The sequence below is a fragment of the Musca domestica genome, unplaced genomic scaffold (genome assembly GCF_030504385.1).
Source record: "Musca domestica strain aabys unplaced genomic scaffold, Musca_domestica.polishedcontigs.V.1.1 2, whole genome shotgun sequence".
NCBI classification, from domain to species: domain Eukaryota; kingdom Metazoa; phylum Arthropoda; class Insecta; order Diptera; family Muscidae; genus Musca; species Musca domestica.
The window spans coordinates 34,790,488-34,817,043 of record NW_026712249.1 but is presented as its reverse complement, the minus strand read 5'-3'; the positions used below and the strand labels follow the sequence as shown (position 1 = coordinate 34,817,043).

At 36.1% G+C, this 26,556-nt stretch overlaps 5 protein-coding genes across 5 annotated transcripts; 3 read left to right on the top strand and 2 right to left on the bottom strand.

Annotated features, from left to right (window-relative positions):
* The first annotated feature begins 2,132 nt into the window (after positions 1-2,132).
* On the top strand, positions 2,133-2,889 carry LOC101891742 (uncharacterized). Its single transcript, XM_005177576.3, has one exon. The coding sequence runs from the start codon at positions 2,217-2,219 to the stop codon at positions 2,820-2,822; it is 606 nt and encodes a 201-aa protein (XP_005177633.1). The 5' UTR covers positions 2,133-2,216; the 3' UTR covers positions 2,823-2,889.
* Positions 2,890-6,232: 3,343 nt separating this feature from the next.
* Positions 6,233-18,133, top strand: LOC101890181 (mpv17-like protein). The gene is made up of 5 exons (XM_005177567.4): positions 6,233-6,427; positions 13,749-13,905; positions 13,977-14,110; positions 14,181-14,312; positions 17,825-18,133. The coding sequence occupies exons 2-5, from the start codon at positions 13,764-13,766 to the stop codon at positions 18,041-18,043; spliced, it is 627 nt and encodes a 208-aa protein (XP_005177624.3). The 5' UTR covers positions 6,233-6,427; positions 13,749-13,763; the 3' UTR covers positions 18,044-18,133.
* On the top strand, positions 11,601-26,512 carry LOC101890355 (uncharacterized). The gene is made up of 5 exons (XM_005177568.4): positions 11,601-11,727; positions 23,435-23,616; positions 25,832-25,914; positions 25,986-26,168; positions 26,225-26,512. The coding sequence occupies exons 2-5, from the start codon at positions 23,487-23,489 to the stop codon at positions 26,411-26,413; spliced, it is 585 nt and encodes a 194-aa protein (XP_005177625.1). The 5' UTR covers positions 11,601-11,727; positions 23,435-23,486; the 3' UTR covers positions 26,414-26,512.
* On the bottom strand, positions 18,221-22,084 carry LOC101891570 (chymotrypsin-like protease CTRL-1). The gene is made up of 3 exons (XM_059121899.1): positions 22,070-22,084; positions 20,258-20,611; positions 18,221-20,106 (listed from the first exon to the last, which is right to left on the bottom strand). The coding sequence occupies exons 1-3, from the start codon at positions 22,082-22,084 to the stop codon at positions 19,828-19,830; spliced, it is 648 nt and encodes a 215-aa protein (XP_058977882.1). The 3' UTR covers positions 18,221-19,827.
* LOC101891390 (chymotrypsin-2) lies at positions 22,007-23,406 on the bottom strand. Its single transcript, XM_020034680.2, has 3 exons — positions 22,972-23,406; positions 22,561-22,914; positions 22,007-22,495 (listed from the first exon to the last, which is right to left on the bottom strand). Exons 1-3 carry the CDS (start codon positions 23,149-23,151, stop codon positions 22,085-22,087), a joined length of 945 nt encoding a protein of 314 aa, XP_019890239.1. The 5' UTR covers positions 23,152-23,406; the 3' UTR covers positions 22,007-22,084.
* Positions 26,513-26,556: the final 44 nt, after the last annotated feature.

The following is a 26,556-nucleotide window of genomic DNA, read 5'->3' as shown; positions in this document are numbered from 1 at the left end:
TGGAACAGTTTAGTTTAGGGTGAACGGATGAAGCTGGAAGTTTGAAATTTTTTATTGGAGTCCCTTTTGGTGGTTGGTTTGTAATAAAGAGGTGGTTTTGGAAATTTGTACTGCAAGTGCACGAGTCCCTATTGGAGTCCCTGTTGGTGGTTGGTTTGTAATAAAGAGGTGGTTTTGGAAATTTGTACTGCAAGTGCACGAAACGTACTAAATAGTACTATATTTGGTACAATTTGGTATTGTGTGAACAGATAGTGCTTGAAATCTGAAATCATGTGTAGCCTGGGCATATGGAGGCGGTTTGGGAAATATGTACAATAAATGTACGAAAAATTCAAAATGGTACTATAATTGGTTTTGGCTGAAGGGATAGAAAAACATTTCTGAATATTGATATTTAGATTACTGATGGTCTGTTTTTGAGATTTCGCGGTGTTGCAAACCACCGTACGAAAAGTACAAAGGAATAGAATTCTCAAATTTTATATTGAGGTCTCTGCTAGTATTTGGAATTGAGATATACAAATGGTTTTGGAAATGGGTACGCGAAAAGTACTATATTTGGTTCAATTTGGTATTGGGTGAACAGATAGTGCTTGAAATGTGAAATTTGGTATTTGGGTCGATGTTCATGTGTAGGTCAGGAATATGGAGGTGGTTTCGGAAATGGGTACAATAGTTGTACGAAAAGTACTAAATTTGATATATGGGTGAAGGAATATGGCTGGAATTCTCAAATTTGATACAGAGGTCTCTGTTGGTATCTGGAATTGAGATATGGCGATGGTTTTGGAAATGTGTACTTTAATGGTAAAAAAAGTACTTAGTAGTACTATATTTGATAATGGGTACATTTAATAGGGTTGGAATTCTCAAATTTTGATATTGAGAGTCTGTTCGTTCGTATCTGTAATTGAGATGTGGAGGTGGTATTGGAAATATGTACTAAAATTGTACGAAAAATACTAAATGGTCAAAAGGGCTGGAAATAGAGCTGGAAACGTCATATTTGATATTGAGATCTTTGGTGGCTTCTGAAATTGAGATATTAAGGTGGTTTTTGAAAGTTTTACTATAATTGTAAAAAAGTTACTAAATAGATATTGTACTAAATTTGGTATTGGGTGAAAGAATAGGACTGTAATTCTCAAATTTGATATGTGGAGGTTGTTTTGGAAATGTGTGCCATAATATTACGAAAAGTACTAATTTCTACTAAATTTGGTATTGGGTGCACGGATAGAGCTGAAATCCTGAAATTTGATATAGATGACTCTGTCGGTATTTGTGGTTAAGATACGGATATGGTTTTGGATATCCGTACTATAATTCTACTAAATGGTACTAAATTCTGGCAATGTAAATAATTTTGTTAAATTTGTACTATCAACGCACTAAAAGTTCAAAATGTCCCAAAATGATGGCATTTTTTGGGATAAAGATGGATTTTTTTTTTTTTTTTTTTTTTTTTTTTTTTTTGTGAGGCATTTTCCAAATATTTCCGGACAATTCTGTTGAAAAATGTGCAGAAAATCTTCAAAATTCTTAAAATGAGTGCCTTTGTATAGGGGTTATACAATAAAGTTGGTAACCCATCTTCGAACTTGATCTAAGTTAAAACCCAAAACGCCATGTGTACCAAATTTGCGCACTCTATCTCAATTCTCTCAATATTCCTATATCGTGTCTACAACAGACTGACAGACTCGACTAAATCGGATTAAAATTTAAGATGAGTTACAAACGGATGATCAACTTAACACACCCTCCATATTCTGTTGGGGGTATAAAAATTGAGTTTTGTCGGACAGTGTAATATTATATCCTTTAAAACTTGCCCCCATGTAAAGAGTACCAAACATATAACAGTGTGCGCCTCAAAGTATGCTTTACTTAATTGACATTTTGCGTTGGTGTTTCTCCAGTAAGAATAATTTGATTGTTTTAATAACATATAACATCGTCCAGCCGAATACTCGAATATTCCGCCTGTTTTATAGTGCCCAATATACACATAGATACTAATTGGCCGATCAACCATGGGAGTTTCCGGAATGTCAAAATACATTCATAATAATAGTAATAGTGATTTATATAATAGTTCTTTTCTAATATCCGAACTAAATTTTTCCTCTTGTGTAAAAACGAAAATTTCAAAATGTCATTTAAAAAATAAACAATACATAAAATAACTACAAAACAAAAAGCAAACAATTATGGGCGCTGGAAACTCAACACCACAAACGACACGCATTGAGAATCCGAAAAGAGGTATACCCATCGAAGTCACACCATCGGTGGTGACGAGATTGGAAAATGCCCAAAAACTGCAAGGCAGCGAAAAGAACCTTAGAAATCAGCAAGCTAAAGAGGATGCCGAAACAACATCAGATCACAAACATCAATCAATACCGGCAGGAAAACCAAAAGTCTACCCAGATTCCAACAAAACGCAAGGAAACCCCAACTTTTGGTCCGACGACAGTCAAGGTGACGTTTATCGCAAAAAATACAATGAACATGAGGAATATCAATTTGATAAAACCTTCGAAAAACTCGAAAATATACTCGGGAAACCGATTGAATGGAAAGAAGATATTGAAGGTGAAATATTACATCTACGCAAAGATCTCATCAAATGTTATAGTGATAATCCGGGCCGAACTTTGCATTGTTCGGAAGTGGCTAAAAAATATCAAGATTTTGTATTTGATCAACAATACAAGAGCATCGTGAAATTGACAAATGCCAATGAGGAATCGGCAGCAACGCCAACTGAATCACCATCTCAACCCTATCAACATTCACCGCCATACCATTAGCTCAATATTTAAAGCTGTTCTAATGTTAATAAAATTATAACTCGTTTTTTATTGATGAACATTTAAATTTTTTATTTGGTCATAGCTCCTTAATTGTTGAATTTTCCGAATTTTTGGGATTTTTTAAATCGTCGTTTTTTATTGATCATTTTCTTTTTTTGTTTGCCATAACTCATTTATTATTAACTTTTTCGAGAGGTTATGTACCATTAGATACGGCAAAAACGTGTCTCATCGAACTAACGGTTCTCTTTGGACAAAATCCGTTTCAGGACATCTAGAGTCGATCTAGCGATGTCGGTCCGTCCGACTATCTGGCTGGTGCGCACTCTCGAGTGGAGTATCCGATTTGATCCTAATATTACCATTAAACTTAGATCGTGTTCGGAGATGAGCAATATCGGTTCACTCCTTCTGGTATCTCCCCCACGAATGTTTAAAATTTTCAAAAAAAAAAAATATTTTACTGCACAAAAAGGGAAAGGATAATCCGATTTTGCTCCAACTTCAACTCCAAATCCTAATATTTGCATTAGTGCTAAGTCAGGTTCGAAAATGGACAATATCGGTTTACTCCATCAAGTACCTCCCCCACAAAGGGTCAACATTTTGAATATCCATGATGCTCATAAAACGCGAAATGAACATGCGATTACATTCAGATCTGTTATATCTCAATATGTCCATCAACACAACATCTCTTATAAATATGGTTGAGATCGGTCCACTCGTTCTGGTACTTCACCACAAAGGGTCAAATTTTTGAATATCCATGAATTTCATAAAACGCGAAATTAACATCCGATTTCTGGTACCTTCGCTACGAAGAGTCAAAGTTATAAATAACCAAAACGATCCTAAAACCCGAAATGAGTATCCGGTTCTCTTCATATTTCACACATCCCATTATTTCTACTGACACAAGATCTGCTGTGAAGGTGGGAGATATCGGTTCGCTCCTTCTGGTACATCCCCTACAAAGGGTCAAAACTTTGAATATCCATAAAGCTCATAAATCTAGAAATTAACATCCGATTTCATCCAGACTTGGCACATCTGAATATTTCTATCAACGCAGCATCTGATATAACGATAGCACAGATCGGACCATTCCTTCTGGTACCTCCCCCACAAATGGTCAAAGTTTTAAATAACCAAAACGATCATAAAATCCGAAATAAGCATCTGTTTCTCTTCATATTTCACATATCGGATTATTTCTATTAACACAATATATCGGTCCACTCCTTCTGGTAACTTCGCCACAAAGGGTCAAAATGCCAAATATCCATGAAGCTCAAAAAACGCGAAATTAACTTCTGATTTCATTCAGACTTGGCACATTTGAATATTTCTATCAACACAGGATCTGTTATAAAGATGGTAGAGATCGAACCATTCCTTCCGGTATCTCCCACACAAAGGGTCAAAATTTTTAATATCCATGAAGCTCATAAAACGCGAAATTAACATCCGATTCCATTCAGACTTGACACATTTGAATATTTCTATCAACACAGGATCTGTTATAAAGGGTCAAAGTTTGGAAGAACCAAAACGATTATCAAATCCGAGAAATTAACATCCCATTCCATTCAGACTTGGTACATTTCAATTTTTCATCAACACAAGATCTTTATAACAGATGGTAGGGATCGGACCATTTCTTCTGGTACCTCCCCATATAGGGTTCAATATTTTGAGGAACAAAATGCTCAAAGACATACAAACAGGCATACAAATTACTTGTAAGACCTCTTGTGAAGATGATATATATCGGCGAATCCCTTCCAGTGCCTCACCCACAAAGGGTCACATGTTTCAATACTTTTTTACTTGCGAAACATGTCAGCGATTTTTTACAACTTGCTACATCATCCCAGAAACCTGAGATGAATATGGAATTTATGATTTTGCACAAATTCGGATATAAAAGTTCGATTTTCTTTTAATCTTGCCCATACCAATATTTGTATTTATATTAGATGAAGTATGAAAATGGAATACTTCGATCGACTATATCTGGTACATCACGCACATTTTAACATTTTCTAAAAATTATCACACATCTTATATAAAGTGAAGGAAGTAACCAATATAATCCAAACCTGGCACGTTCGAAACCTACTACATAGAGGGTCAACAATTTGAATATTCATAACAAAAGTCAAAATATATTTAAATAATCCAACATTGGCTGAGGGTATACAACTGTCGGAAAAACCGACAGTTTTCGTATTTCAATGGTAAAATATTAAAAATTAACAACACTATAACCTTTTTTTACACCCTCCACCATACTATGGAGGGTATATTAATTTTGTCATTCCGTTTGTAACTCCTAGAAATACTCATGTCAGACCCAACAAAGAATATATATTCTTGATCAGCGTAAAATTCTAAGACGATCTAGCCATGTCCGTTGTATGTCTTTGTGTCTGTCTGTCTGTTGTAATCACGCTATCTTTCGAACATATTGAGATAGAAGGCTAAAATTCTGCACACATGTATATTTTGCCAGTAGGCAGGTTAAGTTCGTTAATGGGCCATGTAACGGTACCTCCGGTATTTTGATGACTTTAGCGACGTTATTCACCGGAATTGTTTCAAATTTGGCATTTGAAGTTCGCAATGGATACTACAGCCTAAGACAGAAAATTATCTGTGCAGGTCCACGTCTTCGTATAGCCCCCATATAACGGTACCCCCCGATATTCGGTATTTTGATGATTTTAGCGACATTATTTAACTGAATCGTTCTAAATTTGGTATTTGAAGTTCGTAATAGATACTGCAGCATAAAACAGAAAATGGGCCGTGTAGGTCCAAGTCTTCGTATAGCCCCCATATTACGGTACCCCCCGATATTCGATATTTTGATGATTTTAGCGACATTATTTACCGGGATTGTTTCAAATTTCCCATGTGAAGTTCGAAATGGATACTTCAGCCCATGCCAGAAAATTGTCTGTGCAGGTCCACGTCTTCGTATAGCCCCCATATACGTTACCCCCTATATTCGGTATTTTTATGATTTTAGCTATTTTATAAACAGATTTTTCTTCAAGTTTCGCATTAAAATATTGTAATAACTTATGACAAAAGTTGCCTATGCAGGTCCACGTCGTCGTATAGGCATTTGGTATTTTTAAGATTTTAACAGAATTTTTAACGGATTTAATTTTTTTTGGAAATTGTCAAATTTGTACCAGATGGTGGAGGCTTTTTTACTTGTTTATAATTTAAAGAATTAGATCTAACGGCTACATCTATTTAGATTTTCAAACTGTACTTGAAAGTCAAAGCAATTCTCTTCAAACTACGCAAAAAGCTTTCCTCAACGCAAATAAAAGCTTTCAGTGATTAATTTTCAGATTTATATTTTTTTTTTTTCAAGTTCGTTGAATACCACTTGTCGTGTTATTAGTGCGAATTTTGTGTTTGGCATAGTAAAGACGCGGCGGATATTTCTGTACACCCGCCCTAGTAATTATTAATAATAATGTGACAAATAGCAAAACAGAAAGCTACGAAAGATATTATTCAATCTGCAGAGTACAAAACAAAAGAATTTACCATAAATTTATTAAATATTGAAATTAATTGTAAGTTAAAAAAAATGAAATAAAAAACAAATGCAATTTTCATACAAAAAAAATCACTTAGAAACCAAACACAAATGGTCTGACATGCAATCTCAATAATTGAATAACAATATAAATATGAATATTATCTAACATCTGTTTGTGAGACCCGTCGAAATTTCCATAATGACCAAAACAAAAGTGTTCCGAGTTCTGTGAAAATGATACAATATTCGCAATCAATAAAATCAGCCAGCCAGCCAGCCAGACAGACAGTCAGTCAAGTCAGTCAGCCAGCCAGTCAATCAATCATTATTGTTGCTATTTACTACCACCGCTTCTCCGCTCTTGGCAACCGTCTACACAAATGTAAACACAATAATATGTGTACAACAACAACAAGTAACCCGACTAGAGTACAACAACAAATTCTTACAACGACGCTGTTTTTGTTTTTGCTTTGATAAAACGAAAAGTTTACGGAATTTTTTTTCTGCTTTCGTTCTTTCACGGACTGCGTGGTGTGTGTGCTTTTTTGTTGTATCAAACAGCTGATGTCACATGTGCGCGCTGTACAAAAGTCCACCGACACTGGCGTGATGACGTATCATTACCAATGTTGTTAATGTGTGATTTTTAGTGAAATCAGTGGATTAGAAAAATACCACAAGTGGATGTGAAAAAATCGCAATTAGGCAACAACATGTTGCGAGGGGAGTTTTGTTTGTCAGCTGACTAATTCGTGGCTCACTACAGTGACCGCAATAAATATAGGTACGATTTTAGAGATTGTTTATTTTAACATTATTTCAAATGTTTACTCTGTAATCGTCTCTGTACCCGACAAAATTATTAAAAACAAGTAAAAAAGCAGTAAGTTCGGCAGGGCCGATCTTTGGAAAAAATTTGAAAATTTTCAAAATAAATAAAAAATAGAATTCGTTATAAACTCTATTCAAATCTTAAACATACCGAGTATAGTGAGTGGCCGCTATTTTAGGGTCTATACGAAGACATGGACAATTGCAATTTTCTGGCTGTAGTACCCATTGCGAAGTGCAAATACAAAATTTTAACAATTCCGGTGAAAAATGTAGCTAAAATCATCAAAATACCGAAAATGGAGAGGTACCGATATATATAAGCTATACGAAGATCTGGACCTGCATAGATAATTTTCTGTCATACACAGTAATACCTATTGGGAACTTCAAATACGAAATTTTAAACAATTATGTAAATAAAATCGCCAACATAATCAAAATACCGGGAGGTAACGATTTTTAGGGGCTATACGTAAACTCGTACCTGCATAGACAATTTCCTGTCATTAACTGTAGTACTTATTAGGAAATTCAAACACGAAATATGAAACAATTCCAGTGAATAATGTCTCTGAAATCAGCAAAATACCGAATATTGGGATATACGGTTATATGGGGGCTATACGAAGACCTGGACCTGCATAGCCAATCTTCTGTCACAGAATTCCGGTGAATAATGTCGTTAAAATAATCAAAATACCGAATATAGGGAGGTACCGTTATATGGGGCCTATACGAAGAAGTGGACCTGCATAGTGAATTTTCTGTCACAGGCTATAGTACCCATTACGAACTATCATAACGAAATTTGAAATATGGAACAAAAAATCAAAATACCGTATATAGTGGATCTATATAGCCCAGAAATTATGCAGACCAAACACACATTTTATCAACCTACTTTAATTCGGTCGGAAGCTAGAGTGATTTCCACAGATGGATAGACAGACGGATGGTAATCAAAAATCATGAATATATATACTTTCCTGGGTCCGACATGAGTATTTCGAGGTACCATCCATACTATGGTGGAAGGTATAATTATATAAAGTTAAGAGGAAATACGCAAAAGTTCTTGATTTTACAACGAAGAACGAATGAAACCAAGTATAAAGTAGTTTCACGGTTGTCAGTTTTTGATTAGCCCAAATGGTAATATTGGTGGTTTGCCATTAAATTTGGCATATCAGCACGGACTGTTAACTCTATTCGAATATACTCAGTGAGACTATTTCTTCGACCACGCCTTTGTTAGTTTATAATTGTGCCATTACAAAATAGGGGAACAAAGCATAAATCATAAAATCCACTGCCGATTATTAAATTTTTAAAAGAAATGTTTTTTTTTTCGACATTTTATGTTGTGTCAAACATAAACCTTTTATTAAAATGTTCCACCAAAATATTTCTACCCATTTGAATTTGGTACTTCTACCATTTTGATTGAATTGTATTGAATATTTCGATCATATTTTGAACAGCGTATTCAGAAGTTGGTTATGTAAGTTTAATAACAAATTTCTAGTTTTTAAAGTTGAACAATCTAGTTCACTGAATTCATTGTTGTTTCTCGTTCCTTCCCCAAGATGAACTCGTGCATCCATGAATCCATCGTTTCTTTCGTGCAATAATTCCGATTATATCGGCATTTTCAAAACTGACTATCGAAAATATTGAATGGGACAAATTTATCTCTCATGATTAACCTTTGGTTTATTTCCATGCTATTTTCCTTCTTCCTATTTTCAGAGTAATGAAGTTCTGGAACAGACCAATGATTTCCATCAATAATGTTCTCGCAAAAAAATCACTTATAAAAAAGTAGCGATTTATTCTCAACACTGTTGTTAGCAACACTGTATTCGTGTCAATGAAAGGTAGAAGCAAAAACAATGCACCTAATGCAAACACATTCACAGAAACGAATACTTCCGTTGCTCCCACTAAACATTCAAGGTCGCCATTATATTTCCTGGCAAAGAGTTGCCATATTTTTTAAGTTAATTTATTCACAAACATCATTCAACGCTTATGAGGTAATATTCCTCATTTTTTTGCTAACATTTTACATATTTTTGATGTTGTGCCAAATATCTAATCTTTTAACAGACGGCAATTTGTGACGTCTAATTTCACGAGATAGAGAAAAAAGCAAATGAAAAACTTCTTTAAGAATTTGACTAGTCATTTGTGTAATTATGTACTGAGAGATATGTACATACGTCTATAGATAAATACAAATTTATTATAGACCATAATTAAAAGAGGAAGTAAATTGAAAAAAGTTCCAAATTCTGAATTGTTAGAAAAGCAAAAAATATATTTTATAAGACTTTTTTTTTTTTTGTATGAATATTTAATATTTTATTAAAAGTTTTCTAGACGTTATAAACACTCATTTGCTTCCAATAAGAAGCTAAAGTACCAATTACCAGCCAATTGATTGCAAATTGTATATAAGTACTGAGACAAAAATGAGCTTCGACTAAACCGGTGTTGCCAAATAGATAGCTGTTAAAAAATCACTCTTAAGCACATTTAAGAGTCGTACTTCATTCGAGTTTATGCAAAATTCTCCTATAACAAATTATTTAAAAGACAAAAATATTCTACATCAAATTTCACTAAAAGCCAACAAAGAAGGTAAAACTCTGTATCCATTATACAGGGTGAGATAAAAAACTGCAACAAAGTCAAACGCCATAATTTTTAAATTTTTTTAATTCTATTGGATGAAAGCAAAAAATGTCGGAAACAGCATCAAATTTTAGAATAAGTTCAGATTTATTCGAATTGCTCACCTTTGGCACGAATTATGGCTTTCAAACGGCCAATGAAACCATCACACGTTGCCCGTTGCTCTGCCGTATTTTGACTCATTCCCGGTGAAGCGCTTGCTTGAGGTTATCGACACTTTGATATTTTTTAATGCCTGCCTTGCTATCCAAAATACTCCAGACACAATAGTCCAACGGATTGGTATCCGGAGATTTTGGTGGCCATTGTGCGCTAGAAATGAAGCGAGGAACCTCATTTTGTAACCATTCTTGGGTGGCGCGTGCTGAGTGCAATGGTGCTGAATCCTGTTAGAATGTCCAAGGTCTGCGACCAAAATGTTTGCGCGCCCAAGGCTTTAATACACCCTCCAGAATATTTTCGCGATTATATTCGGCAATTATTCTGATGCCACGGTGGATAAATATGAGCAGAGAGCGACCATCGGCTGTTATAGAGGCCCACACCACCACCATGCCCGGTGATTGAGTTTCTGGCGGCCAACCGAAGGTGCACATTTTCAGCTGACCTCCTTGCCAATTAAACACGATAATTTTATTTGTTTAGAAACTGCTGGACAACGAATGTTTTCTCATCGGACAAAACCAAATTCGACAGTTCATCACTTTCGGCCAAGCGAAGGAACTCTTTAGCTCTTTTGAGTCTATTTTCTTTTTGTTGCGGTGTAAGTTCTAGCTTTACCCCGAGCTCATTTTTCAATATTTGCCGAATGAAATATTGCGATATGTTCAGCTCATGAGCCATTTTTCGGCGACTGCGACGCGGATTTCGATCAAGTCGCTTCTTTACTTTTCGAACCAATTCTGCTAATGTAGCTGTTTTCTTCCGTCCACTTCCTTGACGTCGGGCTACGCTACCAGTATCACGGTAACGAGCGATGGTACGAGACACAAAAGATTGATGCACATTTAAATGCTGGAGTGCTCTAACGATAGCCAGTTGCGGTTTTCCAGCCAAATATAAAGCAATCACACTACCACGCTTGAATTTCATCACGAATAACTTTTTTTCTGGAAAATTCTCTCTAAAATGCTTTTGTGCGCTTGCCAACAATATAATGAGCTTTCACTGGAATAATTTTAACAGCTGTCGGACGAGTGGCTTAGAAATGACAGCAGTCTGAAGTTGACTGCAGTTTTTTAATCTCACCCTGTTTTTAGGTCCAATACGAAATGGACAATATTGACCCATTCTTTCGGAGCCTGTTTAGTGGAGAGTCAACAATTTGAATAAACATTACAGAAGTCAAAATATATCTCTCGGCAACATCGACTGATACTTTTTTTCTTATTTTTCCCTATTTTTGACTATTTCTTATTTTTGACTATTTCCCAACCGGTATCCTATTCTTTGTGCCGCATAATAATGACTAAGTGACCGTGGCAGTCGATTATGTATATTTTTACATACCTATATCTATGGCGATCGCACAACCGTTTCTCTCATCCATTTCAAATTGTTTCGAAAATACAATGAAACTAATGACGTTGAATGAAAGATTATTACGCCACCATCGCTACCGATCACTTGCATCTGTTCAAATATATTACAGAGAATTCGGTCTTTTTTACAGAAAATGCAATTTAGTGCACGCTCAACTATTCTAGCATTTAGATCGGGAAAAAATAACGCCAAACAGTTTCCCATATATATTTGAAATCGAATGAAGAGAAAATAGCAACTGTATACGGAACTATTTAGGTGAGATGTGCTTTTCTTAGAAAAAGAAACTGCAAAAGCTATTATGTAAAAAAAAATTATTACAAATTTTATTGCTTCAAACATTGACCTGGTTTTTGCAAGAGCCATGGCGACCTTGAACTTGTAGTAAAATAAACAAATTGTTCGGCGGTCGGTCAACTCTGCTGCTGCTGATGTTTATTGATTCTTGTCGTGTTACTAAAAATAGACGGTTTTTATACGCTATTAATTGGCGTTGTATCAAAATGTTTGTGCTCCGTGTTTTGTCATCTGGTGGTGGCGATGGCGTCTCTTTGTCTATTACAAGAAAATAATTGTGTTTTGAGCAAGGTATATATTATATTTTGGGTTTCCTCATTTGTAGACCTTCGAATTCCAAATTTTCAAATGATTGTACACAAAGAGTTGTCAAAATGTGTATATACCAATACTGGTCCTTCAACTTTGTTTTAAAAACTGGCTTTTGATGGCAGATTTGATTGATATGCTGTATTTTACATATGTGGTTCTTCCCAGGATTATTTATTACCATATATGATTGAATATTGTTTTAAGAACCAATGCCGGAAACTTGGAAGTGTCATTGATTTATAATTACATATTTTTAAATGGAACCTATAATTGAAACTACAGGTTGAGATGAAAAAACTGCAACCAACTTCAGGCTTCTGCATTTTGGTGAGAATTTTCCAGAAAAAAAAAGTTATTCGTGATGGAGTTCAAGCGTGATAGTGTGATTTCTTTATATTTGGCTTAAAAACCGCAAGTGGCTATCGTTAGAGCACTCCAGCATTTAAATGTGAACAAATCTTATGTGTCTCGTACCATCGCTCGTTACCCTGATACTGGTAGCGAAGCCCGACGTCAAGGAAGTGGACGGAAGAAAACAGCAACATCAGCAGAAATGGTTCGAAAACTAAAAAGCGACTTGATCGAAACCCGCGTCGTAGTGGCCGAAAAATGGCTCGAACATATCGCAATATTCCATTCGGCAAAAATTGAAAAATTAGCTCGGGGTAAAGTCATTGAAATTCCAAAAAGTGCAAGAACTTACACTGCAACATCAAGAAAATAGACTAAAAAGAACTAAAAAGTTGCTTCGCTTGGCCAAAAGTGGTGAACTGCCGAATTTGGTTTTCTCCGATGAGAAAACATTCGTTGTCCAGCATTTTGCAAACCAAAAAAAAAAAAAGATCGTGTTTATTTGCCAAAGAGGTCAACTGATAATGTGCACCTTCGGTTGGCCACCAGAACTCAAGCGCCGGCCATGGGATGGTGTGGACCGATGGTCGCTATCCGCTCGAATTAATCGACCGTGGCATCAGAATAAATGCCGAATATTATGGCGAAAATATTCTGGAGGGTGTATTAAAGCCTTGGGCACGCAAACATTTTGGCCGCATACATTGGACATTCCAACAGGACTCAGCACCATCGCACTCAGCACGCGCCACCAAGAATGCTTACAAAATGACGTTCCTCGCTTCATTTCCAGCGCACAATGGCCAACAAAATCTCCGGATACCAATCCTATTGTGTCCGGAGTATTTTGGAAAGCAAGGATGGCACAAAAAAATATCAAAGTGTCGATCACCTCAAGCAAGCGCTTCACCGGGAATGGGCCAAAATACCACAGAGCAACATTCGGGCAGCGTGTGACGTTTTCATTGGCCGTTTGAAGTCCATAATTCGTGCCAAACGTGAACAATTCGAATAAATCTAAACTTATTCTAAAATGTGATGCTATTTCCGACATTTCGACAATGTAAAAATTATGGCGTTTGACTTTGTTGCAGTTTTTTATCTCACCCGTGTTTCAATGGAAAGTTATTTAATCATATTTGATTGAATATTGTTTTAAGACGCCAAGGTTTCTTTGGACTACAATATTATTAAAAAAAAAAAACATTTTTCATTTCATTTGTATTTGGTCAGAAAGTGATTTGAGTTAAAAATTGCATTTGTTCAGTTCCAAAGTGGAAAATTCAAACCAAAGTGAAAAATAAAAACATTTGTTCCAGACCTGCTTGCCAACGATGCCTTTAACTATAAATGTCTTAAGGACCCAATGGAAAGCCTTTACATCGGCTCATCCATTGCTAAGGGGTTCATTGTCCTATGCGATTCTGTGGCCCACAAGTAGTTTAATACAACAGACATTAGAGGGTAAAAATTTGAGTAAGTAAAAAATATATTTTTTTAAATTCATTTATAGAAAATAAATCATATCTCTATTCAATTTTCAATAGAAACCTATGATTATATGCGTGCCTTAAGATTTGGCATCTTTGGCTCATTATATGTTGCACCCTCTTTATATGGATGGGTGAAGCTGACATCGGCTATGTGGCCACAAATGACATTACGCGTTGGACTTATAAAGGTAAGAAAAAATACAAATTATTATTGTTATTATTATTATTATCTCAATTATAATTATTTATTTGTTATAGGCCGCCATCGAACAATTATCCTATGGACCCTTCGCCTGTGCCAGTTTCTTTGCTGGCATGTCTTTGCTGGAAGGTAAATCAAAGGAGGAAGCTGTGCAAGAAGTACAAGATAAATTCCTACCAACATTTAAGGTAAGTTTTGCTCTACCCTTAAGCAGTGTATCGTGGATTCGTATTCTGACATTCCGTTTTTAATTACTCGAAATATTCATTGTAGTGTACAATTCTAAGATATTTTTAGTCGTCTATCTGTTATATCTTCCGAAGAATTTGAAATGAAGAACATAAATTTGACGTTAGTTTTATCTTAGATCAGTTTTCCCTTCCTCCTGATTTTGGTATTTTCTTTTTAATTTGAAAGACAATATTAAGCAGAACATTTTAAGATTAGTTATTTAAAGTTCGTAAAGAATACCATCCCCTGTGGCAGATATTTATCTCTATACTCGCAAGAACCTGCTACTTCGTCAGCGAAAAATCACAAATTTTAAAGTCAAAACTTATTCGTTCCAATAGTTCGTGTTAGTCTTTTTTAGTACACAAAATGCACATTTTTTCAGTTTGACAAAAACTTCATACATCGTACAAATTTTTCAGACTTTCAGGATTTTATTATTGTTATTAAGGTCTTTCCTTTTTTCGGAATGAATAATGGGAACATTTTTATCTTTTGCCAAAATTCTTCAAAATCTTTTATTTTGAAGTTTAACGAGGAGGATATTATTAAAACCGTTGCACAATGGACCCACAACCCACATTTTCCTTTCCAAAACTATTTTAACGGAAACCAAAAGTGACGTCAATGTCGAATTTCAAAATTACAGCTCTATCCCTTCACCCAACATCAAATGTAGTAACATTTAGTACGCATATCCAAAACAATCTACATCTCTTCATTCCAGACTTCAACAGTAAAATTACTTTTCGAACAATTATAGTACACATTTGCAAAACTGATTTTCCAATTTTGATTCTCATGCCAAATTTTAAGCTCCAATACCAAATAGTATAAATTTAGAAGTTTAGTAAAATGTAGAGTTTTTTGCAACCTTTAAGTCCAAATTTCTAAAAATAATTTAAAAGGACTGACTCTCCTTGCAAATTTCAGTAATCTAGCTCATTCCGTTTGTCCAATATAAAACAATACATTTTAGTAATTTTCATACCCTTTTAGGACGAATTTTCCAAAAATCAACTAATTTTTAATACATGTTAGTACTTTTCGTACCCTTTTAGTACGAATTTTCAAAAACCCAGCCTTATCACATGACTACATACCAAGATTGAACCTCATGCAAAATTTCAAAATTCTAGCTTCAGCCGTTTCGACTGTGCGTTAATTCTCAGTCAGTCAGTTATTTTACTACTCTGTTATATATACAGGGTGAGAAAAAAAAAAACTGCAGAAAAGCCAAACACCATAATTTATTTTTCTTTAATTTTATTGAATGATACGCCATCATTTTTAATTTTTTTTTAATTTTATTCAATGAAAGCGAAAAATGTAGGAAATAGCATCAAATTTTAGAATAAGTTTAAATTTGTTCGAATTGATCACCTTTGGCACGAATTATGGCCTTCAAACAGCCGATGAATCCGTCACACGCTGCCCGAAAGTTTCTCTGTGGTATTTTGGCCTGTTCCCGGCGAATCGCTTGCTTGAGGTGATGGACACTTTGGTATTTTTAGTGCCAACCTTGCTTTCCAAAATACTCCAGACACAATAGTCCAACGGATTGGTATCCGGAGATTTTGGTGGCCATTGTACGCTGAAAATGAAGTGAGGAACCTCATTATGTAATCATTCTTGGGTGACGCGTGCTGAGTACGATGGTGCTGCGTCCTGTCGGAATGTCCATGCTCTTCGGCCGAAATGTTTGCGTGCCCAAGGCTTTAATACACCCTCCAGAATATTTTCGCGATAATATTCGGCATTTATTCAGACGTCACGGTCGATTAATACGAGCAGAGAGCGACCATCGACTGTTATGGCGGCCCACACCATCACCATAGCCGGCGCTTGAGTTCTGGTGGCCAACCAAAGGTGCACATTTTCAGCTGACCTCCTTGGCAAGTAAACACGATCATTTTATTCGTTTACAAACTGCTGGACAACGAATGTTTTCTCATCGGAGAAAACCAAAGTCGGCAGTTCACCACTTTCGGCCAAGCGAAGCCACACTTTAGATCTTATGAATCTATTTTCTATCTGATGCGGTGTTCGGTTCTTGCACTTTTTGGAATTTCAATGGCTTTACCCCGAGCTCATTTTTCAATATTTGCCGAATGGATTATTGCGATATGTTCAGCTCACGAGCTATTTTTCGGCCACTGCGACGCGGGTTTCGATCAAGTCGCTTCTTTACTTTTCGAACCATTTCTGCTGATGTTGCTGTTTTCTTCCGTCCACTTCCTTGACGTCGATGGTACAAGACACAAAAGATTTATTCAAATTTAAATGGTGGAGTGCTCTAACGATAGCCATTTGTGGGTGTCTAGCCAAATAAAAAGAAATCACACTATCACGCTTGAATTCCATCACGTATAATTTTTTTCTGGAAAATTCTCACCAAAATGCTTTTGTACGCTTGTAAATAATATAATGAGCTGTCACTGGAATAATTTTAACAGCTGTCGGACGAGTGGCTTAGAAATGACAGCAGTCTGAAGTTGGTTGCGGGTTTTTTCATCACACCCTATAGTATTTTATAAGATTTATAATTATTCCAAATTTGGATTCCGTGTTGGGGAGATTCAGAAGGAATGGAAGAAAATTATCATATATTTCCACCAGATCTATGTTTGAGTAAAATATTGACATATACGAAGTGTGTACGCTTTGCGAGGGAGGTGCCAGATATATCCAATCTTCTCACTATGTTTGTATTGGTAAAAATATTGGAATGTACTAAGAATCGGTAGATTATTTCGCAATTTATGACTCGTTGTGGGGGAGATATCAGAAAGAATGATCCGTCCTAGCTTATTTTCTATGGATAGTAGAAATATTGGCAGGTTTGAATTTTGCACATTTTATACGAGTTATCATAATCCAATATTTTAACTCTTTTTGGGGGAGGTAGTAGAAGGAGTGAACCGACCTGGCACTGATACAAATATAAAGATTTGCAAAACTTGGGTAAACGTTTTCTCTTTCTATGAAGTCGCCTATTTTCTTTGAAGGAGAAGTAGTGGACGGATATTGCCCATCTCCATACTCGATCTATATTTGATAACAATATTCAAAATGTCCCAAGTTTTACCGGAATCGGACAGACATACGGATAGACGGACGCCGCTAGTTCAACTCCCAATGTCCTAAAATGGATTTCGTCTCAAGAAACCTAGGGTCAAAACCGTTATTTCGATAAGGCACGTTTTGGCCGTATTAAATAATATATAACCTCGGTAGCCATATAGCTAACTTACCGACAAGTTTCTTTGATGACCTAAATAATAAGCAATTGAAAATTGAATTGCTATTATCGATAATTTTCTTAAATTCTATCGTGAGCTACAAATTATGCACCAGATTTCAAATTTTGTGTAATTTTATGTCTTACTTTATCTTACAATTCGAAATGTCTTTAAAATGATCATTTCCAGTTAAGAATCGAAATTAATTTCCTCTTCCTTTCTTGCAGGTTGGCATTTGCATATGGCCTGTGTTACAGACCATTAACTTTTCCATGGTACCCGAAAGACATCGTGTCGTATTCGTAAGTATTTGTAGTTTAATGTGGACCACCTTTTTGGCCTACATGAAGCGAAAGGAAATGCATGAAAATGAAGAACAACAGGAAGACGATCTCACTACACAACACCTTGGCGATGTACAACGGGGGAAAGCGTTAACCCTGTAAAGGATAATCCTCCTAAAATTTAGAATAATCTTTAGTGCAATTTTTTGTTAGGATTTTAAGTGCTATTTTTTTAGTTTTAGGGTGTATTGTTAAATGTGTAAAAAATAAAATGCATTTATTTGATTTAAAAAAATAGTTTTTATACCCTACAACACTATGTGTTGGGGGTATTATAAGTTTGATTGGGCCAAAAATTATGTAACACCACGAAATATTGATTTCCCACATAGGAAAGTATATATGAATCTTCCTATCTCGCCGAGCTGAGTCGATCTAGCTATGTATGTCCGTCCGTCCGTCTGTCCGTCTGTCCATGTTAATTTGTAATCACTCTACAGGTCGCAATTATGGCCCGATCTTCACGAAATTTAGAATGGAGGTGGGGCTAGGGTCAGAATAGAACCCTATTTCTTTTGGAGATGATCGCCAAATGTTTAGGGGTTGAAATGGACCAAATACTGAAAAAATGTCGGATTTTGCAGTAGCTATACAGGTCGCAATTATAGACCAATCGACGCGGAATTTCGCACGTAGCTAGAGTTTAGGGCGGGGAAGAAGCCTACCAATTTGGGTGGTCATCGGATAATATTTAGCGGGTAAAATAGACCATATCTTTTGTGTTGAAAAAATTCAAAATTTTTCATTAAACCGCGAATATTTTAAATCCCGGCGAAATCACAAAGCCATGACAAGGTTACTTCTGATCTTTACATTGATGTTAAGATCCAAATAATCGAATATATAGCAAATACATGCGATATATAAGTCTATCAAAGAAGATATGCTTGAAAGATCTCATGTAAGTCGAGAACGGCAGAACTGATTTCGATAGTTCTCATTAATTCAGAATGGCCTCTTGGCAGGAAAGAAAAAACGTCTAAAAAATTGCATAAAAATACCTCTCTAAAGATGAAAATATTGATTTTGTAATATTTTCTCATATTTTTTCCATTTTGTCATATTTTTGGCATATTTTCATTTTGAATTAAACATTTGGTAATATTTCTACAGCTAACAAAACTAAGTAGTTAGGATATCAGGATATCATATACAGATCGCATTTTTGGCCCGATCCTTACGAAATTTTGCATGGGTATAAGATGAGGGTCAGAATAGAAGCCTACTCTTTTTGGAGATGATCGCAATATATTTAGGGGTTGAAATGGACCTAAAAACTGCAAAATTGTCAGCAGGTCGTAATTATCGCCCGATCCTCACGCACATTTGAATGGGGGTTACCGGACATTGCAAAAGCCAAGCAGTTTTGGATGGCTATCCAAAAATATTCAATGTGTAAAGGAGTTTGCCAACTTTTGTAGACAAAATACGAAAATGTCCATTCCAGTGACTTTTCGGAGAATTCACAAATACAGGAACGACGCACTTCTGACTATTTCGTTAAGGCTGATTTCGTTGAAGAATATAGTCAAATGTCTGTATCTCATATAGATGCGTTTCAGTCAAAATCAATAATAAATGTTAATCTTTTGCCACTTCTGAGAGATTATAGGTCTTTGGGAAATATTGGTTCCAGATCTAGGAAGACCATTTACCAATAAATTAGGAATGAGAAAATTAGTTTAAGTTGCTATTATTCGAAAATTAGAGAACGAAACCTGATGGTTTTCTTTTATTATCTGTCACAATATCTTGTGGAATTCTTTCGACTACCTCGCCTATATAAACTGTATCATTTATTATAGTGTTGTAGGGTATTCAACGGTCGGCCCCGCTCGACTGTAGCCTTTGCTTACTTGTTTTTTTATAGAATGTATTTATAATTATTATTTAATAAGTTTTTTGATCCAATCAATGTAATAAGAAATATTTGTAAAAACTCCTGGTGTTTGGGCACAGGGTTTAAGACTCCATGATACCACACCAATTTGTTTATTGTTCAACATAAGTGGCCCGCCCGAGTCTCCAGAACATTGGCCCTTACCATGGCCGCCAGCACATAGATTTGTTTTGTGTATAACCGATAATAGCGTCAAACGACATTCGGCCAATGTTATGGTTTTCAAGGAGACTTTATGTAGACGTGACGTAAGGGAACCCATGGTCTAAAAGAAATTAGAATTATTTTTAATATTCTGATATTTAGTTATTTAATTCGAATATAAGTTAAATAAAATTCAAATCTCGACCTCAATTTTATTTAACTTATATTTTAAATTTTTTTAAATGTTTTTATTGAAATTTTTCGAAACTCACCTCATTTAAACCCCATCCTATTAATATCACCTCTTTATTTTCATAGGCTGTGGTGGGATCCTCCACCAATTGTACATGCCATATGCTGGGATAAATTGGCAATGGAGTTTCCAATTTCAATAGGGCAATATCATGTATTGTCACAGTGGGATTATAGCCTTCATGTTTAACAATCCGTTCGACATTTTTGTATTGGGGATTAAGGGGTTTAAGTTCATTGCTGCCATATTGTATCACCAGATCCTTTGGTGATCTGATGAATGTAAAACAATGGGCTGCCGTCAATATCCATTGGTAATTTAATATTGTCCCAGAACAAAAGTGTTGTTTATCCTTCGCCGAACGTAAGGAGACCTGAAATGGGAATTAAGCACAAAATTTCAAAATTTCCCTTGCTTTTATGCATATACAGGGTGAGATGAAAAAACTGCAACTAACTTCAGACTTCTCTCATTTCTAAGCCACTCGTCCGAAAGCTGTTAAAACTATTCCAGTGACAGCTCATTATATTGTTTACAAGCGTACAAAAGCATTTTGGTGAGAAAAGTTATTCGTGATGGAATTCAAGCGTGATAGTGTGATTTCTTTATATTTGGCTGAAAAACTACAAGTGGCTATCGTTAGAGCAGTGCAGCATTTAAATGTGAATAAATTTTTTGTGTCTCGTACCATCGCTCGTTACCGTGATACTGGTAGCGTAGCCCAACGTCAAGGAATTGGACGGAAAACGGCAACATCAGCAGAAATAGTTCAAAAAGTAAAGAAGCGAATTGATCGAAATCCGCGTCGCAGTGGCCGAAAATGGCTCGTGAGCTGAACATATCGCAATATTCCATTCGGCAAATATTGAAAAATGAGCTCGGGGTAAAGCCATTGAAATTCCAAAAGGTGCAAAAACTTACACCGCAACAGAAAGAAAATTGACTCAAAAGAGCTAAAGAGTTGATTCGCTTGGCCGAAAGTGGTGAACTGCCGAATTTGGTTTTCTCCGATGAGAAAACATTCGTTGTCCAGCAGTTTGTAAACGAACAAAACGATCGTGTTTACTTGCCAGAGAGGTCAGCTGAAAATGTGCACCTTCGGTTGGCCTCCAGAACTCAAGCGCCGGCCATGGTGATGGTGTGGGCTGCCATTACAACCGATGGTCGCTCTCCGCTCGTATTAATCGACCATGGCATCAGAATAAATACCGAATATTATCGCGAAAATATTCTGGAGGGTGTATCAAAGCCTTGGACACGCAAACATTTTGGCCGCAGACCTTGGACATTCCAACAGGACTCAGCACCATCGCACTCAGCACGCACCACCCAAGAATGGTTACAAAATGAGGTTCCTCGCTTCATTTTCAGCGCTCAATGGCCACCAAAATCTCCGGATACCAATCCGTTGGGGTATTGTGTCTGAGGTATTTTGGAAGGTTGGCACTAAAAAATACCAAAGTGTCGATCACCTCAATCAAACGCTTCGCCGGGAATGGGCCAAAATACCGCAGGCCAACATTCGGGCAGCGTCTGACGGTTTCATTGGTCGTTTGAAGGCCATAATTCGTGCCAAAGGTGACCAATTCGAAAAAATCTAAACTTATTCTAAAATTTGATGCTATTTCCAATATTTTTTCTTTCATTTAATTAAATTTAAAAATGCAAAAATTATGGCGTTTTATTTTCTTGCAGTTTTTTACCATTACCCTGTATAATATTCAATAGGAAAAATGGCCCAATTTAATTCAAACGCCGAATATTTGAAATTCCTTTCATTTTAAACAAATTCATAAAAATTCTCTATTAGCTTGCTTTTTTAAGTCAAAACTTTTTTCAAAAACATTTATTGCAACAATTTCTTCAACAATGCCAAATTTTTGGGACCAATTAAGTCACCACTCAATATGCCATCAATGCCGCTAAGACCCTCCTGGCTATCACCGAATTCCTCCTCATCTTCGGCATCCAATATTGTTTCCAAAATCCAGGCAACATAGGCTGAGACTTCGGTGAAAACACCCGGATATGGATAGACAGTGCAGGGTTTACGTGACCATGAGACAATGCCAACTTGAGTGCGATTCACAATCAAAGGGCCACCAGAATCACCGCTACACTGGCCTTTACCACCCTCGGGGACACCGGCACACAGATTTGTGGGATGAATATCGATACCATGTCGACGGCTACATTCTTCATCACTGAAAATTTGCAAATCTACTTTTTGGAGTTGTTTTTGTACCACACCACCAGTCTGTGGAGAAGAATATTATTCAATAGAAGCTTTGGTGTGTTATGTGTCCCGATCACAGGACTTACCGCATTAAGACCCCAACCAATTAAGGTGGCCGGAGTTTCCGGCTCACTTGCTGAATTATAATCCGGCAAACGTATGCCCACAAAATCCTTATTCACACTGGCCGGTTTGTCCAATCTCATGAGGGCAATATCATGGATATACTGATTCGAAGGATCATAGCCTTCGTGAACAAAGATCTTTGTAATATTGGCAATATTGGTGGAATTTCGATCCAATTCATTGCTACCATATTGGATATTGACTTGATGCGGTTCGGCCTTTACCACACAATGGGCGGCGGTCAGGAGCCAAACACGATTCAACATGGATGCACCACAAGAATGGCGACCCGAAGAGGCACGTCTCAGGGAAACCTTAACGTATTCTGTTCGTTATTTACTTTTTCATAATTTTTAAAATACCAAACTTACCATATACGGAAACTCCCCGGGTAATGCTAGGCTACCATTCACAATTTTGGTATTAAACGCCACCGCACAACTGAACAAAGCCAAAACGCTTAAAATCCGCAAATAATCCTTATTCGTAATTGTCATGTTTCCACTTCCGATTACACACAACGTTTGATGTTTGTTGAGTTTCAAACTCATGTTTTTAAATATAAATTGAAATTAAGCCGTAGAAATAAATGGAGTTTTCTCCACTCCCTGCTGTTTTCATTAACATTTGGAGTTTTTCACCTACGACGATAACCGATAAAGTACGTCAATGTAAAGTATTGGTTCTTTTTTTCTGTCCTACAGTGAAAACATCCCCGCCATGTCTACAAAATCAAGGTCAATGTTTGTTGTCGATAGTTATTTATTTTTGCAAAACCAGGCGATTCAAACGCATCTTCATGAGGGTATTTAATAAAACATTTTCCTATTTCAGTATTTTCACTTTTGTTTCTCTAAAAAGAGTCAGAAAAACCTACAAATCGACAATGTCAACATTTTTGCTAAAATTTAAAGCCATACTTACCAAATATCCCGTCACCAGGGGTATGGTTTCATACAGTTTGATATGGCCCACCAGCAGTTTGATACAACAGACGTTTGAGAACAAAGAGTGGGGTAAGTATTTCCAACAAAGTGAATCCGGCGGATGGTTAAAACTTAAATAAAAAACAAGTAAAGAAGCAGCAAGTTCGGCCGGACCGAAATTTAAATACCCTCCACCATTTAGAACAAATTAGGAAATATTAAAAAATATATATTATATAAATATAAATTTATAAATTCTGTTATAATCTTAAAAATACCGAATATAGCCGTTATATTGGGGTCGATATGAAGACGCGAACCTGCGAAGGCAACATTCGAAACATGAAAAAAATTCGGTGAATAATGTAGCTAAAATAGTCAAAGTGCCGAATATGGGGAGGTACTTATTATATGGGACCTATACCAAAACTTGGGCCTGCACACACAACTTTCTGCCTTAGTCTGTGGTATCCATTACGAACGTCAAAGACCAAATTTGAAACAATTCCGGTGAATAATGTCGTTAAAATCATCAAAGTACCGAATATCAGGAGGAACCGTTATATGGGGGCTATGCGAAGACGAGGACCTGCACAGACAATTTTTTGTCTCAGGCTGTAGCATCCATTACGAACTTCAAATCCCAAACTTGAAACAATTCCGATGAATAATGTCGTTAAAATCATCAAACTAGCGAATATCAGGAGGTTCCGTTATATGGGGGCTATGCGAAGACGTGGACCTGCACAGAAAATTTTTTGTCTCGGGCTGTAGTATCCATTACGAACTTCAAATACCAAATTTGAAACAATTCCGGTGAATAATGTCGTAAAATCATCCAAGTACCGAATGCCAGGAGGTACCGTAATATGGGGGCTATGCGAAGACGTGAACCTGCAGAAACAATTTTTTTGTCTAAGGCTGTAGCCACCATTACGAACTTCAAATACCAAATTTGAAACAATTCCGGTGAATAATGTCGCTAAAATCATCAAAATACCGAATATTGGGAGGTACCGTTATATGGAGGCTATACGAAGACGTAGGTACTAATTTAGTACTAGAGTACTAATTTTTTTTTTCATAGGCCCATTACTGATTCTAAATACGAAATTTGAAACAACTCCGGTGAATAATGTCCCTAAAAACGCCAAATTATCAAATATCGGGGGTACCGTTGTATGGGGGCTATACGGTATCGTAGGCCTATATATTATTTCAGATGGTAAAGTAGTCACGAAAAACTCCTCGTGTAGAATTTCAGACAATTCCATTGACAATTTTGGCTAAAGTTATCAAAATACTGAATATCGGGAGGTACAGTTATATGGGTGCTATACGATATCGAAGACCTATATGGACAATTCTCTTCCAGGAGGTAAAGTACTCAGAAAGAACTCCTTGTGTGTATTTTCAGACAATTTCATTGAAAATGTGGCTAAAATCATCAAAATACCAAATATCGGGGGTGCCGTTGTATAGGGGCTATACAATATCGTAGATCTTTATAAGCAACTTTCTTTCAGGTGATAAAGTAGTCACGAAGAACTCCTTATGTAGAATTTCAGACAATTCCATTGAAAAATGTAGCAAAAATCATCAAAATACCGAATATCCGGGGGTATAGTTATATAAAGGCTACACGATTTCATGAACCTATATAGACAATTCTCTTCCAGGGGGTAAAGTGCTCAGAAAGCACTCCTTGTGTTTATGTTTATTGTCTAAAATTATTAATTCGATGAGTTACAACCGGAATGACGAACTTAATATACCCTCCATACTATGTATGGTGGAGGGTATAAAAAGTTGACCCATTCAAGGTGTCACCCACTTTTGCGATAAAAGTTCACTACTTGCCGCAGAATTCGTCGAAATTCGTAACCTCGCCCTCCAAAATTGGAAAAAGGTAAGGAATGATGCTACCTTTCAAATTTAGCCGTGAAGAAAGAGTTCCTCATTAAAACGTTTACTACCTTCCATGGTAGAAGAATACAGGTAGATGCATCAACGCTAGGAAACATAGATAAGTCAGCATTTTTAAAATGTTTTGTCAAAAATAAATATATTTTTATATGTTTTCTTATGCGATGCCAAGCCGAGAATATTATAAAATGTATTCTTTTTAACAGATTTTACAAATTTCAATAATTTTTCATTCAAAAATTTGAATTCCAAAATTGCTTTGATAGTTCATTGTCCCAACAGCTGTATCGATGCGACTACCTATATTCTTCTACCATGCTACCTTGTTTGTATTTTTATTTTCAAGATAATTTCAGTCAATACAACATTTTTCTTCTAGGGCATTATGACTGGTGGCGTTGTTTACGTTTCAGTTTGTATGGTGGTCTCTTCGTGGCTCCAACATTATATGGATGGATAAAAGTAAGTAGCAATGTCTCCACACACACAACAAAATACAATTTTCCCTAATTAAATTGTATTATCATTTTCAGATATCATCAGCAATGTGGCCAAAAACATCTCTCAGGACAGCGGTGATGAAGGCTGCCGTTGAAACAATATCATATACACCGGCAGCTATGACATGTTTTTATTTCATTATGAGTTTGTTGGAAATGAAGACCATAGGTGAAGCATCTGCGGAAGTTAGCAAGAAATTCCTGCCCACTTTTAAGGTATGTGAATTACAATTTCTTGTTTGAATATTAATTTTGATCCATGGCTCTTTCAGGTCGCTGCCTCAATATGGCCAATTGTAGCCACCATTAACTTCTCCCTGATCCCAGAGAAGAATCGTGTTCCTTTCATCAGTGTTTGTAGTTTAATATGGACATGTTTTCTGGCCTATATGAAGCATTTGGAACATCATGAAGTCGATGATGAAGAGAAATTTATATTGGCCAAGAAAAAAGAAAAATAATTGTATTATAACGTATTATACATAGATAGGTTTAAAAAGTTGTTTTGTTGTTATGTGGTGTCGCCTAGTAGCTAGAAAATTATAGTCACTTATTTTGTTTATTTTTTAAGCTTATCATTAATAAGAAATGTGTGTAATTAATA

Bases quoted from the DNA above. Each gene is read 5' to 3' on its own strand.
- LOC101891390 (XM_020034680.2), bottom strand. From the start codon at position 23,151: ATGAGTTTGAAACTCAACAAACATCAAACGTTGTGTGTAATCGGAAGT. The intron at 22,915-22,971 runs GTAAGTTTGGTA...GAATACGTTAAG, and splicing joins CCGGGGAGTTTCCGTATATG to GTTTCCCTGAGACGTGCCTC. The intron at 22,496-22,560 runs GTAAGTCCTGTG...TCTTCTCCACAG, and splicing joins TTGGTTGGGGTCTTAATGCG to ACTGGTGGTGTGGTACAAAA.
- LOC101890355 (XM_005177568.4), top strand. From the start codon at position 23,487: ATGTCAACATTTTTGCTAAAATTTAAAGCCATACTTACCAAATATCCC. The intron at 23,617-25,831 runs GTAAGTATTTCC...TTTTTCTTCTAG, and splicing joins GTTTGAGAACAAAGAGTGGG to GGCATTATGACTGGTGGCGT. The intron at 25,915-25,985 runs GTAAGTAGCAAT...TATCATTTTCAG, and splicing joins CATTATATGGATGGATAAAA to ATATCATCAGCAATGTGGCC.
- LOC101891742 (XM_005177576.3), top strand. From the start codon at position 2,217: ATGGGCGCTGGAAACTCAACACCACAAACGACACGCATTGAGAATCCG.
- LOC101890181 (XM_005177567.4), top strand. From the start codon at position 13,764: ATGCCTTTAACTATAAATGTCTTAAGGACCCAATGGAAAGCCTTTACA. The intron at 13,906-13,976 runs GTAAGTAAAAAA...AATTTTCAATAG, and splicing joins ATTAGAGGGTAAAAATTTGA to AAACCTATGATTATATGCGT. The intron at 14,111-14,180 runs GTAAGAAAAAAT...TATTTGTTATAG, and splicing joins TACGCGTTGGACTTATAAAG to GCCGCCATCGAACAATTATC.
- LOC101891570 (XM_059121899.1), bottom strand. The intron at 20,107-20,257 runs GTGAGTTTCGAA...AATTTCTTTTAG, and splicing joins TAGGATGGGGTTTAAATGAG to ACCATGGGTTCCCTTACGTC.